General features: G+C 40.9%; 1 protein-coding gene across 5 annotated transcripts in view; it reads right to left on the reverse strand.

Moving 5' to 3' along the window:
* xrcc5 (X-ray repair complementing defective repair in Chinese hamster cells 5) overlaps positions 1 to 20,388 on the reverse strand; it is a 144,719-nt gene that overhangs the window by 65,608 nt on the left and 58,723 nt on the right. For all 5 annotated transcript variants that reach the window (XR_011356885.1, XM_069936097.1, XM_069936095.1 and 2 more), the window contains 5 exons: positions 18,699 to 18,878; positions 15,435 to 15,549; positions 9,054 to 9,192; positions 4,708 to 4,820; positions 53 to 115 (listed from right to left, as the gene is read on the reverse strand). Coding sequence is in view for 4 of the 5 variants with exons in the window: in XM_069936097.1 (XP_069792198.1) it covers positions 53 to 115; positions 4,708 to 4,820; positions 9,054 to 9,192; positions 15,435 to 15,549; positions 18,699 to 18,878 (610 nt within the window). In the remaining variant the exon portion in view is untranslated. The remainder of the gene's footprint in view (positions 1 to 52; positions 116 to 4,707; positions 4,821 to 9,053; positions 9,193 to 15,434; positions 15,550 to 18,698; positions 18,879 to 20,388) is intronic.

Here is a 20,388-nt window from a genome sequence, read left to right on the forward strand (position 1 = left end):
CTATTTTAGTTCAAATAGTAATTGCAATGAGAATGACATATGTGCTCCTTACCTCATCATCGTTTCCAGCGAAGACCTTCAGCACCTGCCGTCCAATGTAATAATGCTGCAACACCTGTAATTCACAGAAAGCACAGAACACTATTATTCACACAATAAAGAAACCATGATGTGAACACTGGGGCACCTCAGGGCTGTGAACTCAGTCTGCTCCTGTTCACGTTACTGATCCATGACTACATCACCAGATCCAGCTCTAACAGTGTCAGGAGGGAGATAGATGAGCTTGTTGAATGGTGTAATAACAATAACCCTGTGCTCAATGTCAGTAAAAGTAAGGAGATGATGGTGGACTTCAAGAGGAAGTCAGGGGAACACAACCCAGTCCTCATCGAGGGCTCAATAGTGGAGAGGGTCAAGAACTTCAAATTCCTGGGTGTCAACATTAGCAAGGATCTGTCCTGGAGCCTCCGCGTTGATGGAATCACAGAGAAGGCCTCCCAGTGGCTACTCTTGTCTGAGGTCACGGATACTCTCGTAAACTTCTACACGTGTCCTGTGGAGAGCATTCTGGCTGGTGGCATCACTGCCTGGTGTGCAGGTGCCAACTCTCAGGACAAGAATAAACTCCAGAGGGTTGTTAACTTGGCCTGCGACATCACAGGTACCAGATTTCACTCCATCGAGGACAGCTACATGAGGCAGTGTTTTAAAAAAGCAGCTTCTATCCTCAAAGACCCCACCACCCAGGCTATGCCCTCTTTTTATTTGAATATTATATTTTATTAGAAGATAAAGTTATGACCACAGTTACAAAATTAAAATGTTAACAACTATCCAAAAATACAACATGGTTACAAAGAAAAAAAATACAAAAACTACAAGGAAAACCCTACAAGAATTCCTAGTCCCCCCACCCCCCCCCCACTAATCCCAAAATCTACTCCCCCTGAAAAAAGGAAGAAGGGAAGAAAGTAAGGAGAAGAACTTAAATCATTCCATCACTTACAATGTGCAGGTGAAGCTGCACCAATTGCCATTCTCAAATTTTCAATTTTAAACAATACAAATATGGGCTCCAAATCTTCCTAAATACATAATATTTATCCCGTATATTATGTTATTTTCTCCAACGGTATACAGGACCTCATTTCTGAATGCCTTCTTTGTAAATTAAGTTCCATCTGATCTTTCCATGAAACCGTTATACATTTCCTCGCTACTGCTAACGCTAATCGTAAAAATGCTATTTGGAATTTATTTAATTTATTAACCAAAACCATTTCAGTAAATTCCCCAATTAGAAAAATCTTTGGATCTAAATTAAATTGTATTTTCAGGATGTCTTGCAAACAATTTCTCAATCTCATCCAAAAACCCTTAACCTTACCACAAAACCAAATTGAGTGCAAAAAAGAACCTTTCTGCTCATTACAACGAAAACACAAATCTGACTCGCTCAATTTATATCTTTTCAAACGTTCTGGGGTTAAATACAATTGATGAATAAAGTTGTACGTTACTAACCTTACATTAACCAACTTTATCAATAGTGTCTATATTTATCTTCCTCCAACTATCTATATCAAATTGAATTTGTAAATCATTCTCCCATTTAAGTCTTAATTTAAGCCTTAGGCATCTTCCGCTGTAATAATTTATACATTTCTGAAATAAATTCTTTCTTTCCTCCATCTCGGATTAATGTTTCAAATAACATTTCTTTAGGTAAAATCAAATGTCTCCCCAAAAATTCATACAACATAGACTTGTTGATAATAACAAAAAAGGGTTATTAGGAATTTGATATCTTACCTTCAATCTATCAAATGTTAAAAAACGACCCACTTCAAATCAGTCGTTTAATATCTTAATTCCTCTCTGATTCCAAATTTTAAGGAGGTTATTATCTATTATAAAAGGTAAGTTTTTGTTCTGAAACAAAGGAGTATATCTAGATAAACCCCCTAGTAATCCTATAACATTACTAACCTCTTCCCAAACACTTATCAAATGAAACAAAACTGGTGATTTACAACGATTGACAGATTTACTCGTCCATTTATAGATAAAATGATCCCTTCTTACCTCTCCAATTCACGTCAATTCAATAACCAAGTAACTATACTGTCCAAATCAAACATCCTATTAATAATTTTCAACCGCACTGCCTTATAATAATTCACAAAATTTGGTAGCCTCAAACCCCCTAACTTATATTGCCAAGATAATTTATGGGTCGAAACCCTCGCCAATTTACCTTTCCATAAAAATTTCCTCACCAAAACATTTAAATCCTTAAAAAAATTATTTGGTACTTTACAAGGTATATTCTGAAAAAATATTGTAAACTAGGAAATATATTCATTTTAATACAATTCACTCTTCCAACTGTTAAAATCTTCTTTAATTGCTGTCAATAATGGAAAATAATTCAATTCCACTAATTGACATTTTTATTCACCTTAATACTTTATACAATTTGACCATTTAAATCCTTCTACTCCATTACATTCAGAATAATCTGTATCCAACAATGGCATGATCACTCTTATTCCAATTTCGTTATGGGCTGGAGATTTGAAAAGGATGAGTTATTAAAAAAGACTGATACTTTGGAGAGTCAAAGCCATAGAAATAATGTAAAAGTTGTTAGATTACCATTGGAATTTGAAGGATCAGAATCGGTGAAATATTTTCATGAACTGATACCGAAAGTATAGGGAGCTGAAATGTTTCCAGAGGGGTTGGAATTAGATAGGGTGTATAGAGCTTTAAGACCCAAACCAATGCCTGGTCAGCAACCCCGATCAGTTTTGATTCATTGCTTAGTGGCCTGAGCCGCTACCTGTGTTTTTGGGGAGGTTTTACTTCTTTCCCAGTGGGTTGGTAAGAGAGGGAGTGTTTTTTTTAAAAAAAACTCATATAAATATATCCTTTACTTTTTCTAAGGGAATGAGTTGTTTTGATTTGTTGAGGTGGAGGTCTGGCTGCACAGAATATGTTGAGGGTAATGGTGATGGCTAATTTAAGGTTTGCTACTTTTAATGTTAATGGGCTCAATAATCTGATCAAATGTAAAAAAGTGTTAAATTATATTAAGAAGCTTAAAGTGGATGTTGCCTTTTTACAAAAAACGCATTTAACAGATAGTGAACATCAAGAATTAAAAAGGGACTGGGTAGGTCAGGTTATTTACTCTTACTTTAATTCGAAAGCAAGAGGGATGGCGATTTTAATTCATAAGAATTTATCTTTTAGAATCTATATATGAGACAGACGGTAGGGAGAGTGTTGATAGTTAATTGCAAGATTTTTGCAGAATCTTGATTGGCGAATATTTATGCACCAATCTTGATGATGAGATCTTTTTTTCAGGATGTCTTGCTTAATATGTCTATATCGAAAGACCACACGATAATAGGTGGAGATTTTAATTGTTGTTCAGATCCAGCAATGGATAAATCAGGTAGAATGGTGCATAAGAAAAAAAATGGTTAAGAAATTATTGTTATTGATGAAGGAGTTGGATTTAGTTGAGGTATGGAGGAAAATGAATGTAAAGGAGAGAGATTATTAGTATTATTCGGCACAATATGATACTTTTTCTAGAATTAACGTTTTCTTAATGTCAACACAATTAATGGATAGTGAAAATTGAATATAAACCTAGGCTTTTAACTAATCATTCTTTGATGTTATTGACGTATAAAGGAACTGAGGTGGAACAATCTTCTTATCGTTGGAGGCTTAATTCATCATTATTGAAAGACAAGGGTTTTATAAGTTTATAAAGGAACAAATTCAACAATTTTTGGTTATAAATAAGGATTCGGTGACCAGTAAGTTTATTTTATGGGATGCATTTAAGGCTTTTTTGAGAGGGCAGATTATAAGTTATACAGTAAATTTGAAAAAACAGTATTTAGCTGCATCAGAGAGGATGGAACAGGAGATTGGCGTTTTGGAAAAGGAGTGTAAGAATAAGGAGAAGATAAGTAAATCAGATGCTTTGAAATTGGAATATAGTACTTTACAAGCATATAGAGTTGAAAAGCTGATACAAAGATCTAATCAATGATATTATGAATTAGATGATAAAACACACAAGATACTGGCTTGGCAATTGAAGTTTGAATGAACGTCAAGAAGAATAAAGGCAGTGAGGAAGAATTCAGGGGTGTATAATGAGGTAACCAGAAATGAAAGTGTGGTCGTACCAGAGATAAGTAGAGTTGCTACATGACCTCTCTACTCCTGAACTCAATCCCCCTATTAATGAACCCCAGCATCCCATAGGACACTTTAACTATCCTGTCAAACTGTGCAGTGACCTTGAGAGATGCATGGATTTAGACCCCAAGGTCCCTCTGTTCATCCACACTCTTAAGTTACCGACCATTAACCTTGTACTCAGCCTTCTGGTTTGTCCTTCCAAAATGCATCACCTCACATTTTCTACCCAACTCTGAAACCTGTAAATTTAAAAAGATTGGTGGCAACTTTTTTTTTCTCTCCACACAGAGAGTGGCAGGCACCTGGAAAGAGCAGCAAGAAGAAATGGTTAGAAATGGGCCAAATGCAGGCAATAGGACTAGTCAGATGGCCAACCTGATCAGCATGGACTATTTGGGTTGAAGAGCCCATTTCCATTGTACATCTTTGAGTCTGCAACTCGATGGTGAATGGAGTTGAAGGAGTAGTTACCTGCTCTGACTTTGTAAATCCAAGGATGCTGAAACATTTCCCATTGGTTCTGTATTTCATCTGTTCCTGATCCACTTGTGAGAATGGAATAATGTCACTACCATAACGGAAACCTGCAAAGTAGAGAGCATTCCATGAACTATTTGATCAAAGGGGAGAAAAAATATATTGATGAGGGCAGTTTGAATGATGTTGTCTAAGTGAACATTAGTCAAGCCTTTGACAAGTTCCCACATGGCAGAATGATCCAAAAGTTTAAAGCTCATGGATTGGAGGGCAGCTTGTATTGTTCCAATATTTTTTTAAAAACCCAGAATATTCAAGTTGGTGAGCCTGACATCAGTAGTAAGTTATTGGGAGGTGTTCTAAGAGGTCGGACATACAAGTATTTGGATAGTCAATATGGCTTTGTGCGAGGTAGATTAGAGTTTTACGAGGCGGACACCAGAAAAGTTGACGAAGAAAATGCTGTGGATGGTGTCTACATGACTTTAGTAAGGCCTTTGACAAGGACACACATGGGAGGTTAATCAGGAAGGTTTATACACTAGATATTCACGGTAAGGTAGAGGAAGCCACTGTATGAGAGGTCAGAGTTTGAGTGGGGCTTGGAGATTTTTAGCAAACAGAGGCAGAGGAAGTGGTGCAGGAGCCAAATAGAGGGAACAAAGGATTCAGGTAGGACACAGGTAAATAGGTCATATGCATTAAATAGGTCAGATGCATTAAATAGGTCAGATGCATTAAATGATAGGCTATTGAGATGTGCTATTGAGTCAGTGCAACAAAGGGATTTAGGAGTGATGGTAAATAGTACCCTCAAGGCTGATACTCAGGTAGATGGTCTGGTGAAGAAGGCATTTGGAATGTTGGCCTTCATAAATCAGAGTATTGAATTCAAGAGTAGGGAGGTTATGATGAAATTGTACAAGGCATTGGTGAGGCCAAATTTGGAGTACTGTGTACAGTTTTGGTCACCAAATTATTGGAAAGATATAAACAAAATAGAGAGAGTGCAGAGAAGGTTCACGAGAATGTTGAGAGGATTTCAAGGTTTGAGTTACAGGGAAAGGTTGTGCAGACTCGGGCTTTTTTCTCTGGAGCGTAGAAGATTGAGGGGGGCACTTGATAGAGGTGTTTAAGATTTTAAAAGGGACAGACAGAGTAAATGTGGATAGGCTTTTTCAATTAAGAGTGGGGGGAGATTCAAACTAGAGGGCATGGTTTAAGATTGAAGGGGGAAAATTATAAGGGGAACATGAGGGGAAATTTCTTTACGCAAAGGGTGGTGGGGATGTGGAATGAGCTTCCGACAGACGTGGTTGAGGCGGGATCATTGGTTACATTTAAGGAAAGACTGGATCGTTACATGGATAGGAGGAGACTAGAGGGGTATGGACCGGGTGCTGGTCAATAGGACTAGGAGGGTGGGGATTTGTTACGGCATGGACTAGTAGGGCCGAACTGGCCTGTTCTGTGCTGTACGTGGTTATATGGTTATGGTAAGGGCAGGTCAGGTCTGGTAAGGTTCTTTTTTTTTACTTATTTCACAGAGTTAGCATTGGGATTGGGAGATAGGGCAGGGGTATGCACCTCTTGCAGAATGTGGATAATCAGGGATACCACCAGTGTTCCTGATCATTTCATCTGTGAGAGGTGTATCCAGCTTCAGCTCCTTAAAGGCTGTGTAAGAAACTGGAGTTGGATGAACCCTGGATCATTCGGGAGGCTGAGGAGGTGATAGGAGTTACAAGAAGGCAGTCACACCTCGGAAACAAGAGGAAGGTATCTGGGTGACGATTAGGAAAGGGAAAGGAAAGGCAGTCAGTGCAGAGTACTCCTGGTGCTGTTCCCCTCCATAATGCTTATACTGTTGAGGGGGAAACCTAGCAGGGACAAGCCACAGTGGTCAGGTCTTTGGCATGGAGTCTGTGTGGGAAGGGAGGAGAAGAGAGGAACAGAGGATTCAATAGCTTGGGGAACAAACAAGAGATTGAGATTCTTGGATGGTATGTTGCCTCCCAGATGTCAAGCTCCAGGATATCTCAGATCAGGAGTGAGGGTGCGCAGCCAAATATCATGGTCCATATAGGGACTAATGATATGGGTAGGAAGGGTGCTAAGTTCCTGCAAAGTGAGTCCAGGGAGTTAAATGCTAAGATAAAGGACGGGACCTCCAGGGTTGATCTCAGACTTGCTACCCATGTGGGTGAGGTTAGAAATAGGAGGAAAATGCAGCTTAACACATTGCTGAAGAGATAGTGTAGGAGGGAGGGCTTCAGATTTCTGGATCATTGGGCTCTCTTCCAGGGAGGGTAGGACCTGTTCCAACAAGATGACTTGCATCTGAACAGGAGGGGAACTAATAGCCTTGTGGGAAAGTTTGCTGGTGCTGCTCTGGTGGGGGGGGGGGGGGGGGGGGGTGGAGTTTAATCTGGATTTGCAGGGGGATTGGAACCAGAGTTCCAGAGTAGATAGTGAAGTGGTTGTATTAAGCCTATACATAGAGATAGAAATTACAAGGATGTCTGTGGTGGGAATAATGTTCTGAGTTGTGTCTATTTCAATGCAAGGAATATCTTTTAAAGGCAGACGAACTTAGAGTATGGATTGGCACTTTGGTTTGGATTGGAAACTTGGTTGCAGGAGGGGCAGAAATGGCAACTTAGTGTTCTGTGGTTCCATTTTACAGACAGTTAGTGTAGAAGTTAGCACAATGTTGTTACAGTGCCAGCAATCAGGACCTGGGTTCAAAACCTGTGCTGTCTGTAAAGAGTTGGTACTTTCTCCCTGTGTCTATGTGGGTTTTCCCCAGGGGTTCCGGTTTCTTCCCAATGTTTGAAACGTACTGGTGGTTGTAGGTTAATTGGATGTAATTGGGCTGCAAGAGCTCATGGGCTGAAATGTGCTGAATGCCTAATTTTCTTTTTAAATTTAAAAATATAGAAAGGGAGAGATGGATGCAATGCAAGTCAGGGAAAATGCCACAGCAGTTCTCTGACAGAATATTAGAGACCTGGTCTCCTGAAGCAATATGGGTGGAACTGAGGAATGGAAAAGATGTGACCTCATTAATTAGATTGTATCATAGACAACCCAATAGTCCACAAGAACTGGCAGAGCAAAGCTGTAGAGAGCAAGACTGCTGGAAAACTGTAAAAGATCTGGATGGGTTAGAGTTTGACAAATGTGTTATGGAAAGTTTTCTAAATCAATATAACCATATAAATATTAAGGTACCAACCAGAGAGAGTGCTATTGGATAGGTTAATGGAAGTATTTGTTGGGGAACACCTTAAGTCATGTGATCATGATGCCATTAGTTTCAAGTTAATTTTGGAGAAGGATAGGTCTGGTCCTGGGTTGAGATTCTAAATTGGAGAAAGGCCAATTTTGTGAAAGTGAGAAAAGATCTAGAAAATGTGGATTGGGATAAGTTGTTTTCTGGCAAGGATGTGCTTGGCAAACAGAAGTCCTTCAAAGATGAAATGTTGAGAATGCAGAGATTGTATGTTTCCGTCAGCATTAAAGGCAAAGTTAAAAGGCAGAGGGAACCTTGGCATTCAATGGATTTTGAGGATCTTGGTAAGAGAAAGAGGTGTACAGCAAGTTTTGGCAACAAGGAGCAAATTGTGTATGTTAGGAGTCTTAAAATTGTAAGAAAAAATGAAGGAAATCAGAAAGGCTAAAAAGAAAGCATGAAGTAGCTTTGGCAGGCAATGTAAAGGAAAATCCTCAGGGTTTCTACAGATATATTAACAGCAAAAGGATAGCAAGGGTCAAAAATGGTCCCCTTAAAGGCCAGAGAGGTCAGGTAGGTATGGAATGACAAGAGATTGGGAAGATCTTAAATGGTATTTTTGCACTTCTGTTTACTTTGGAGACTGAAACCGACTCTATAGAACTGACTTTATCTGTGAGTTTATGGAACCTCTACAGGACAGGTACATGGATGGGAGGGGTATGGATTGATATGATATGATGGAATTGGATGGAATAATATTTTGGCACTGTTGTGTTCTATGGATCCTTGAGCATGAGCTGTCTCTGAAGGTTTTTAAATATTTTTTATTTCTTTCTTTCTCTTTTCCAAAATTCCACCTGAGTGTCGTGTCTCTGCGAGCTTTCGAATGGCACGTAAAATAAAGTTTTTCACTGTATGTCAGTACATGTGCAATCTCAGACCTCATGCCACCAAGCCCTGCAGGCTGCCTTGCATCCCACAATGAAACAGTTCAGAAGCTAGGGTCAGGTTATTCGTAGGCAGTTTAAAAGAAGTGGGACCAACAAAAAAACGAATTTGAATAAATACCATGTATAACTGGAAAAATGAGGACAGATGTTACCTTGGATAGTGTCCTCCTTTGTAATCTCAGTCTCATTGTCGTCATTTAAGCAATAAACAGTCTCTCTCCTCACATCTTCCTTGCGTAGAGTTTTGGCATCAACAGATATCCAGGTCTTATTAATTTTTTCCTCGGTTATCTGTTTGGAGAATTTTAATTCTGAACTTTTATATGTGATAATTACACATTTTACTGTTGTGGAGAAAAGGCAATGGTTGCACTGGGGAAGGTGTAGCTAAGATTCACCAGTTCTTTGTCAAGGATGCAAAGCATCAGTTATGAGAAAATACCAAATCAACTAGGTTTGTTTTCCTTGGAGTAGAGGAAGCCGAGGGGAAACGTGTCAAAACAGAATATAGAACAGTTCATCATTGAAATGACTGACATACCTGAAATAGACCCTTTTGGCTGACATGTCTACATCAAACAAGATGCCCAATTTAGGCAGGCTCCTATCATCCTACCATTTAGTGTGGGGAAGAAAAACATCTGCCTATCTCCTTTACCTTAAGAGCACACCTTCCAGTGTGCAACATATTTACCTGGGAGAAAGATTCTGTCCGATTACTCTATCTGTACTATATTTAGTAAATTTCTATCGCATTTCCCCTCAGCCTCCAACCATCAAAGGAAGCATCTCAAGTTTTCAACCTCTCATCACTCAGACCCTCAAATCAAGAGAATTGGTGGACAAAAAAATAAAATACCAAACACTACAAACGTACAAGGTGGAGAAGGACATAATGAAGACAAAGCAGAAGTATTATGAGCTAGGAGAAAAAAAACGCACAAAATACTAGCTTGGCAGCTTAAAACAGAACAAACTAAAAGAATGGTATTGGCATCAAGGAAAAAGGACAAACAAATTCCATATAACCCAACAGAGATCAATGAAAACTTCAAGGAATTCTATGAGCAATTATATCGAACTGAGAATGAAGGGAAAGAAGACAAAATAGATGAGTTTCTAGCTAAAATTGAACTACCGAAATTGCAAGAAGAGGAGCAAAACAAATCGATAAAACCATTTGAAATAGAGGAAATACAGGATATATTAAAAAAACTACCGAACAATAAAACGCTGGGAGACGACGGACTCCCAATAAAATTCTATAAAACATTTAAAGACATTAATTCCTCCTCTCCTGGAAGTAATGAACCAGATTGAAGAAACACAAAATATGCCAGATTCATGCAAAACAGCAATAATTACAGTAATACCAAAGACAGGGAAAGATCCACTAACACCAGAATCGTATAGATCAATATCTCTACTCGACTCAGATTATAAAATAATAGCTAAACTATTAGCAAACAGATTGGCCGACTGTGTACCAAAAATATTAAAACTAGATAAAACTGGATTTATTAAGAAAAGACGAACAATGGGCAATATCTGTAAGTTCATTAACTTAATCCATGCAGTACAAGGAAACAAGATGCCAACAGTGGCGGTTGCCTTAGACGCAGAGAAAGCCTTTGACAGAGTAGAATGGAATTATTTATTCAAAGTACTACAGAGGTTCAACCTACCAGAGAAATATATTAATTGGATTAAAGCATTATATAAGGGACCATTGGCGATGGTGACAGTAAATGGATATATATCAAACCAATTTAAATTAAGCAGGTCATCTCGGCAGGGATGTCCACTATCTCCCTCACTGTTCGCGTTAGCTATAGAACCCTTGGCAGAACTGATAAGAGGGATAAAAATAAAAGAGAAGGAATATAAAATCAGTCTATTTGCAGATGATGTCATAGTATACTTAACAGAACTAGAATTATCAAGAAAAGAATTACATAAGAAATTGAAGGAATATGGAGAAGTATCAGGGTACAAGATCAACGCAAATAAAAGTGAAGCGATGCCAAAAAATAATGCGGATTTCACAAAGTTTAAGAAAGAATCACCATTTAAATGGCAAACACAAGCAATCCGATACCTAGGTATTCAACTATATAATAATCTAGGCCATCTATACAAATTAGATCATCAGCCATTAATGAAGAAATTACAAGATGACTTAGAACATTGGAAATATTTACCATTAACACTGATAGGAAGGGTAAATTGCATTAAAATGAATATCTTCACAAGGATACGATACCTATTTCAATCGTTACCAATTGTGTTCAGTTCTGGTCACCTCATTACAGGAAGGATGTGGAATCCATGGAGAGGGTGCAGAAGAGATTTACCAGGATGTTGCCTGGATTGGGAAACAAGTCTTATGAGGCAAGGTTAGCAGAGCTTGGACTTTTATCTTTGGAGCGTAAAAGGATGAGGGAAGACTTAATGGAGGTACACATGATTATAAGAGGCTTGGATTGGATGGCCAGCCGGTGCCTTTTTCCCAGAGCAGGAATAACAAACACCAGGGGACGTCTGTATTAAGTGAAGGTAGGAAGTTTAAAGGAAATATCAAGGTTTTTTTTTAAATACACAGAGAATTGTGGGTGCCTGGAATATCTTGCCAGGAATGGTGTGGAGGCAGGAATATTGGAGGCTTTTAAGAAACTCTTAGACAGGCACATGGATGGAATTAAAATAGAGGGTTATGGGGTAGGAAGGGGTTTAGTATTTAGTATTTTTTCTTAAGGAATATCTGGGTCTGCACATCGTTGAGGGCTGAAAGCCCCTGTACTGTTCTGTAGTGTTCCATGTTCTTTGGTCCCCCATGAAAGACTCATACAGAAAGTCATGAGGCATGGCATCCATGGAACCATCCTTGTGGATTCAGAATTGGCTTGCCTGCAGAAAGCAGAATGAAGTTGTAGAAGGAACGTATTCTGTCTGGAGGTCAGTGATTTATGGAGTTCCACAGGGATCAGTTCTGGAACCCCTGCTCTGTAATTTTTATAAATGACATGGAAGAAGAATTAGAGGGATGGGTCTCAGTAAGTGTGCCGATGACATGAAGGTTGGAGGTGTTGTGCATTGTGTTAAAGGTTGCCCTAGGTTACAACAGGATAGAGACAGGATGTAGAGTTGGGTAGAAAAGTGGCAGATAGATTTCAATCTGGATACAAATAAAACACAAAAATCTGGAGACAATCCGGATAATTGTGAAGTTGTTACATAATAAGTTAATACAATTATGGAATAAAATGTATCTTAAGAGGTAAGGTTAGATTGTGAGGATTAGGTATTAGTTTAGGTACACTTCACAACAGACATCTCACAAAAGATATCTCATTTGAAATGCGAGAGCTATGCCTAAGTTGGAGCCTTCATGCCTACCAGTGTCTTTACAGAAACCATGAAGAGTGCCTATGAAGACTTCACAAGTAGGTGTTAATAGGACTGATGTTGTAGAACTGGAATGGACTATTGTCTTTAAAGGAACAGATATCCAGGCTCAGAAACTGATTAATCTTTTACTGCTATTAAAACTGATTCCAGCTTGATCTAATGTTCTAAGAGGGGTCATGGGTCATGTGGTTTTGCAGAGAGAGACAGTCTGTTCACAAAGAGATCTTGGAGTTATGGTGCAGCATTCCTTGAAGGTGGATTCCCATGTTGACAGGGTGGTTAAGAAGGCATTTGGTATGTTAGCCTTCATAAATCATAGCATCGAGAATAGCAGCTGGGAAGTGATACTGCAACTGTTTAAGGCGTTGGTGAGGCCAGGTTTGGAGTATTGTGTTCAGTTCTGGTCTCCAAATTATAGGAAGGATATAGGTAAGGAGGGGAGGATGCAGAGATTTACCAGGATGTTGCCTGGGTTAAAATACCTTGAGTGCAGAGAAAGATTGAAGAGGTTAGGACTTTATTCATTGGAACGTAGACGGTTGAGAAGGGATTTGATAGAGGTGTTTAAAATTATGAAGGGAATAGATAGACTAGATGCAAGTAGACTCTTCCCCCTGAGAGCAGGGGAGGTTGAAACAAGAGGACACGAGTTGAGGGTAAGGGGGCAAAATTTTAGGAGAAACATTAGAGGATGTTTCTTCACTCAGAGAGTGGTGGCTGAATGGAATAATCTTCCGGAGGAAATAGTTGAGGCAGAGTCAATTCTTTCATTTAAGAGGAGGCTGGATATTGACATGGATAAGAGGGGGTTGGATTGTTATGGGCAGAGAATAGGCGGGGGGATCTAGCGGAGTTGTTTGAGTGAACCGGCGTGGACTTGAAGGGCCGAGATGGCCTGTTTCCATGCCATAAACTGTTATATGGTTACTGCAGCAGGTTCGTGGTGAAGACTTGGTAAAGACCCCTTTTAAAAATGGGTTTTGAGTTCTGACTTCAGCCTATTCTAAACCCTTGTAGTCAATTACAAGAGGATGTGGCTGGTTAATGTGTTTATATCCTGAAACAGGGGAAAAGGAAGAACTCTTAGTGGTCACCTAGAAGAAGAGGTTATCTTTTAGAAAAACCCATGAGGGGGCATTTCTTTGGCAAGACAGTGAAGGTGCTGATTGAAGAAGATCAGTTTATGTGTCCAACAAACAACGAATATCTCTGAAACCAACAAAAACCTTCCTGAGCTGTAACAATTTAAATTAAAGGATCAGAGCCTGGTGCAGATCATAAATGTTAAATTCTGTGCACATTATGAAAATTGCCTGATCCCAGTGAACTTGGAGAAGTGAAAAGTGAATGATTGGACAGTGATATAAAGAACTTTCCTGAACACTTACACGTTACATACACGTGCGCTTAGAATTTGAAGGGGGTTAAGTTAATAGTAAGAAGTTAAAGATTGATCTTATGATTATGTTTGAAGAAAATTAAAAACATTTTGTTTAAGTCACCACTGTCTTGGTGAATTTCTGTTCCTCCTAGTTTTTGAAGTCCTCTAGGCTTGTGACAAAGTGATGCATTTTGGAAGGTTGAACATGAAGGTGGTGTATACGGTTATTAGTGTGGAAGAATAGAGAGACTTTGGGATCCAAATCCCAAGATCTCTCAAGGTTTCCACGCAGGTTGATAGGACAGTTAAGAAGGCCTATGGAATGGTGGGCTTCATTTGTTAGTGGATTGGCAGTGTTCACAAACATTTTCATCCTCTCATTGCTACCGTTAAGGGTTTCCACCTGCTTTAAAAGGGCATCAATCATCCCGGTGCCCAAGAAGAGTAGGGTGAGCTGCCTCAATGATCATCACCCAGTAGCACTGACTTCGAATGTGAGGAAATGCTTTGAGAGGCTGATCATGACCAGAATTAACACATACCTAAGTATAAATCTAGGTCCACTGCCATTTGCCTATCGTCACAATTGCTCCACATCAGATGCAATATCGCTTGCTCTCCACTCAGTTCTGAATCAGCTCGAAAGCAGCAACTCATACATATGGCTGCTCTTCATCGACTACAGCTCAGCCTTCAATACCATTATTCCCTCAGTATTGGTCAAGGAGCTACAAACTCTTGGCCTCTGTACCTATCTGCAACTGGATCCTTGACTCTCTTTCATTGGAATACAGCAGGCAGTACAAATTGGAAACAATGTTTCCTCCTCAATACAGGTGCACCCCAAGGATACGGGCTTACCCCACTACTCTACTCATTATACACCCATGTCTATGTGGCCAGGCACAATTCCAATCTACAAGTTTTCCGATGACACCACAGTTATCAGTACAATCACAAACGGCAATGAGGAAGCTTACAGGAGGGAGATAGATCAACTCATTGAGTGGTGTCACATCACCAACATTGTGCTCAAGATCAGCAAAACCAAGGAGATGATTGTGGACTTAAGGAGGAAGTCAGCGGAACATGACCCAGCCCTCATCGAAGGCTCAGTAGTGGAGAGGGTGAAGAACTTCAAATTCCTGGGTGTCAACATCTCCAAGGATCTGTCCTGGAGCCTCCACATTGATGCAATCACGAAGAAGACTTGCCAGCGGCTATACTTCATGAGGTACTTGAGTAGATTCAGTATGTCACTGAACACTTTCAAACTTCTACAGGTGTACAATGGAGAGCATTCTGACTGGTTGTATCACTGTCTGGTGTAGAGGCACCAAACCTCAGGACAAGAAAAAACTCCAGAGGGTTAACTCGGCCTGTATGTGCTGTAATGTTCTATTTTTATAATATCCTTTCTCTAGTTCTACTACCAAAACTGTAAACAATGTACGACTTACATGACTTCAACATGATATCCCAATACTTCTATTCTATGCCTCAACCAATGAAGGCAGTCATACCAAACGCATTCTGCCCTTCACACTTCACCCCTTGGTCTCTCTGCTCCATAACATTCTCTGGCCACAGTTGTTAATAGACCAAGTCTTGGCTGGTTCAATTCACCCAAATGCAGCACCTCACTCTTCAAGCCCATCGTTCCCCAGACCTCTTCTTTCCCAAACCCTCATCTACTGAAATATTTTCTTCCTTCCCCAATTTCAGTGTAAAATTGACAACTTACTGCTTTGAATGCCACAATATTAATGGTGATTATGGAGCCAATGGTGAGCTGGCATGGCCATGCCATCGGTGTCCTTGCTATTTTCTTAAATATGGACAGCTGTTCCACACTTTCCCTAAGACATAGAAAAAATGTGCATTTATTTCAAATAAACCAAACACAATAAATTAATAATCAGGGAATTGGAATTCACTTGTAATCATTTAATGGTGCAGATGAGAGCTCAGCTATAGAAATAATGCTGGAGATGGTTTACAGATTCCTTGCATTAGCTCTGGAAAAGATGGGTTTTGAAGAAGCTAGACAGAGCTAGTTCAATATCATTCACAAAGGTTTTCTGATCCCAGTTTCACTCAAATCAGGTCCATCTTCAGCTTCCTTTTATTACACTCTTTCTTTCATGTGTCCATCTAAAGGCAGTTACAAGCAGGGAGAACTCCTATCTGTAAAGGCGGAGGTTTTCCGCCCTTACAGCTAGAGACGTACCTTTCTGGATGCATCGTGACTGGCTCCGAGGCGCCGATTCCAACCCTTCTTGGGGAAGGATAATAAGCAGAGTGCAGCGCTCTGCCACCTGACCTAAAGGTACAGCCGCTGCAAGTGGCTGGTTAAGGTTGGGCTAATGATGCCGTTGGCCCGCGAACCACCTCCCCACTCACCCCTCTTCCTCCATGACCCCCTCAAGGCAGGGGCAGTGGGCAGGAGCAGTTGGGGCAGTGAAGGCCATCGGGGCAGCGGGGGCCATCAAGGGGGGTGGCGGGGCAGCGGGGGCCGTCGGGGCAGGGCAGCCACCAGGAGCCATCAAGGGGTGGCTGGTGTGGGCTATGGCAGCCTCACCGGGTCGCTTCAGCCTTCGGGGCTGCTCTCTGCAGCTCAAAACATGGCCGTTTCCCTACCCATAATTCCCCACACAGCTGGAACTGTTATGGTTAGGGAAGGCAGCCAATGCTCTGCCGTGTATTTATGGCGAGTGGCAGTATGGCACCAGTCGTCCAACCTCCATTAGCTCCAGAGGGCGCTACGAGGTGCCTCTTGATATGAATGGGAGCTGGTGCAGCCTTTTAGAGCTGCTGCTTGAAAAATAAGTTTTAAGTTTTAGATCCGCTCTTGTAGTCATTCTCCAAGCTGAGGCATGACATGAAATGGCCTTAAGTCTCAAATTTCCCCAATGTTTCTGCTACCACCACCATCCCCGACAAGGCATTCCATACACCCACAACTCTCTGTGTAAAAAATAAAATCCCTGATGCCTCCCCTAAACTTCCCTCTCTTCACTTTCTACACACGTCCTCTGGCATTTGCTGATCCTGTCCTGGAAAACAGGTGCTGGCTATCCACCCTATCTATGCATCTTATAATCTCATAGACCTCTATCAAGTCTCCTCTTATCCTTCTACGTTCCAAAGAGAAAAGTCCCAGCTCTGCTAACCTTGTCTCATTAAGACTTGTTTTCCAATCCAGGCAACATCCTGGCAAATCTCCTCTGCCCCCTCTCCACAGCTTCCACATCCTTCTTATAATGAGGTGACCAGAACTGAACACAATATGTTAAGGGTGTTCTTATCAGAGATTTGTAGAGTTGTAACATGATCTCTCTACTCCTGAATTCAGTCCACCTATTAATGAATCCCAGCATTCCATAGGCCACCTTAACTATCCTATCAAACTGTGCGGCGACCTTGAGAAATGTATGGATTTGGACACCACACTCTTAAGTAACCGACCATTAACCCTGTACTCAGCCTTCTTGTTATTCTTTGCAAAATGCATCACCTCACACTTATCCGAATTGAACACCATCTGTCACTTTTCTGCCCACCTCTTGGAACCTTCAACAACCCTCAGCTCTATCCTCAACTTCTCCAATCTTTGTGTCATCCGCAAACTTAATGACCCATCCTTCAGCCTCTTCATTCAAGTCATTTATAAAAATCACAAAGAGCAGGGGTCCCAGAACAGATCCCTGTGACCCCTCCACTAGTCACCGACCTCCAGGCAGAATACTTTCCTTGCACTACTACTCTCTGCTTTCTTCCTACAAGGCAACTTTTTTATCCACACAGCCAAGGTTCCACTGATCCCGTGACTCATGTCTTTCTGGATGAGTCTCTCATGGGGAACCTTGTCAAATTCCTTGTTAAAATCCACGTAGACCACATCTACCGCCCGACCCTCATTAATCTCTGTTGTTACCTCCTCAAAAGACTCAGACTCGTGAGGCACGACCTTCTCTTCACAAGGACCTGCCGACTGTCCTGGAGTCGACTGGACTTCTCCAAATGCTCATAAATCCTATCCTTAAGAACCCTCTCCATTAGTTTCCACTCCACTGATTTAACTCACCAGGCTAGAGTTCCTAGGATCCTCCCTGTTCCCTTTTTTAAACAAGGGGCCTGTATTTGACATTCTCCAATCCTCCGGCACCTCCTCTGCTACCAAAGGGGATTCAAAGATCAGAGCTACTGCCCCAGCTGTCTCTCCCCTCCCTTCCCACAGCAACCGGGGGTAGATCGCGTCCGGCCCCGGGGACATCAATCTTAATGTTTTTAAGAAGACCCAACACTTCCCCTTCCTTAATCACAACATTGTCCAGCACACAAGCCAGTTCTATTCTGACCTCACCCTGATCAAGGTGCTTTTCCCTTGTGAATACTGATGCAAAGTAGTGATTGAGGACCTCCCCAACCTCCTCCACCTCCAGGCACATGCTGCCTCCTTTATTCTTTAGTGACTCCACCTTCATTCTTGTTATCCTTCTGTTCTTCATATATGCATTACCCTATCCTAGGGAAATAAACATGACTATTTACTCTGCCTCTCATGAGTTTATGAACTTCATAAGCTCCCCCTTCACCTCCCACACTCAAGCCAGTCAGCCCCAATTACGTTCTTGTGAATTGTTTCGACATCCCTTCCATCTTAATGATCACTTTCCTTTCGCTCAGTGACGAGGTATGCAAAATACTCAGCATGTAGTGTCACCAATGTCTTGTATAATTGTAACATGACATCCCTGCTTACATACTCAACGCCCTGACTGAGAAAGGCAAAGATGCCAAAAGCTTTCTTTGCCACTGACAACCTGTGGAGACTCTTTCTTGAAACGATGTGCCCAAAGAACTTCGAAGGAGTTATCAAATATGATTATTTTTCCATAAAACCCTATTAGCTTAGCTTAATTCTATTAAGCTTTTCTGAAACACCAGTAATGTGGTCCTTAATTATGACATCAGTACCCTTAGAGTCCACATGAAATGTTCTCACCTGAAAGTGAAGACTTCATCTAGTCCTCCTCCTTCATCTAAACTCAGCATTAATCTCTTGACCATTCTTAAACCTTCTTTCTGTTGTGCAGTTAATCCTTTCCTTTCTGAAGCATTACTTCGTCTTGTTTCATGATCTCCGCTGTCTCCCACGTTGGTAGCATCCAGTGCAAAGGGCAAACTGTGGACAAAGTTGTTGGGAGAATTTATAAAATCAGAATGCGAGCAGGAGGCCCTTTGGCCCATCAAGAATGCAGTGGCTCTCTAACACAACAAATGACTAGTTCCATCCACAAACTCTTCTCCATAGCCTTACATTTTTATCAATATTCCATTTTGAAGACAGCAAAGGAATCTGTATCCAGTACATCTACAGATAATGCATTCCATATTCCCATCTGTTTTCACAATTAATGCTCTTTATTTTCATTTTAGGGTCCCAAGTTCTCAACTCCTTTGCCCTACTACCATAATTTAACAAACTGCCAATCCACCCTTCAGCTTTCTCCAAAGAAAATATCCCAATCTTTAATCTGAACTGTAACATAACAAGAGATACTAGCATCAGTAGAGCATTGGTTAATCAGCAGAGAGTGGGAATAAATAGATCCTTTTCTAGTTGGCTACTGGTTATTGCAGACGTCAACATTGTATGTTATTGATTTGAATTGTGGAATAAATGGTTCCATGGCCAAGTTTGCAAATGATACAAAGATAGGTAGAGATGCAGGTGGTGATGAGGAAACAGAGGCCTGTAACTAGTGGTGCCTCAGGGATTGGTGCTGGGACCATTGTTGCTTGTTGTCTATGGCAATGATCTGGAAGATAATGTGGTAAAATAGATCAGCAAGTTTTCAGATAACACAAAGATTGGAGGCGTTGTGGATAATGAGGAAGGTTTTCAAAGATGGCAGAGGGATCTGGACCAGCTGGAAAAATGGGCCAGAAAATGGCAGTTTAGAAACATAGAAACATAGAAGATAGGAGCAGGAGTAGGTCATTCGACCCTTCGAGCCTGCTCCGCCATTCAACGAGATCATGGCTGACCTTAAAGTTCAGTACCTCGTCCCCAGCTTCTCTCCGTAACCTTTAATACCCTTATACTGAAGAAATATATCTAATTCCCTCTTAAATATATTTAATGAACCTGCCTCTACTGCCCTCTGTGGCAATGAATTCCACAGATTCACCACCCTCTGGGTAAAGAAATTCTTCCTCATCTCGGTCCTAAATGGTTTGCGTATTATCCTCAAACCATGGCCCCGGGTTCTGGATTTTCCCACCATTGGAAACATCCCACATGCATCCATTCTGTTCAGTCCTGCCAGAATTTTATAGGTCTCTATGAGATCCCCTCTCAATCTTCTAAACTCCAGGGAGTACAATCCCAATTTGCGCAATCTTTCCTCATAAGTCATTCCTGCCATTCCATGTATCAGCCCGGTGAATCGCCTCTGCACTCCCTCCATTGCAAGAACATCCTTCCTTAGATAAGGTGACCAAAACTGCACACAATACTCCAGGTGTGGTCTCACCAAGGCCCTGTACAGCTGCAGTAAGGTATCCTCGTTCCTATACTCAAACTCTCTTGATATGAAAGCCAACATACCATTTGCCTTTTTAACCGCCTGCTGTACCTGCATGCTCGCCTTCAGTGACTGATGTACAAGTACCCCTAGGTCTCTCTGCAC

The sequence above is a fragment of the Narcine bancroftii genome, chromosome 4 (assembly GCF_036971445.1).
Source record: "Narcine bancroftii isolate sNarBan1 chromosome 4, sNarBan1.hap1, whole genome shotgun sequence".
Lineage (NCBI taxonomy): Eukaryota > Metazoa > Chordata > Chondrichthyes > Torpediniformes > Narcinidae > Narcine > Narcine bancroftii.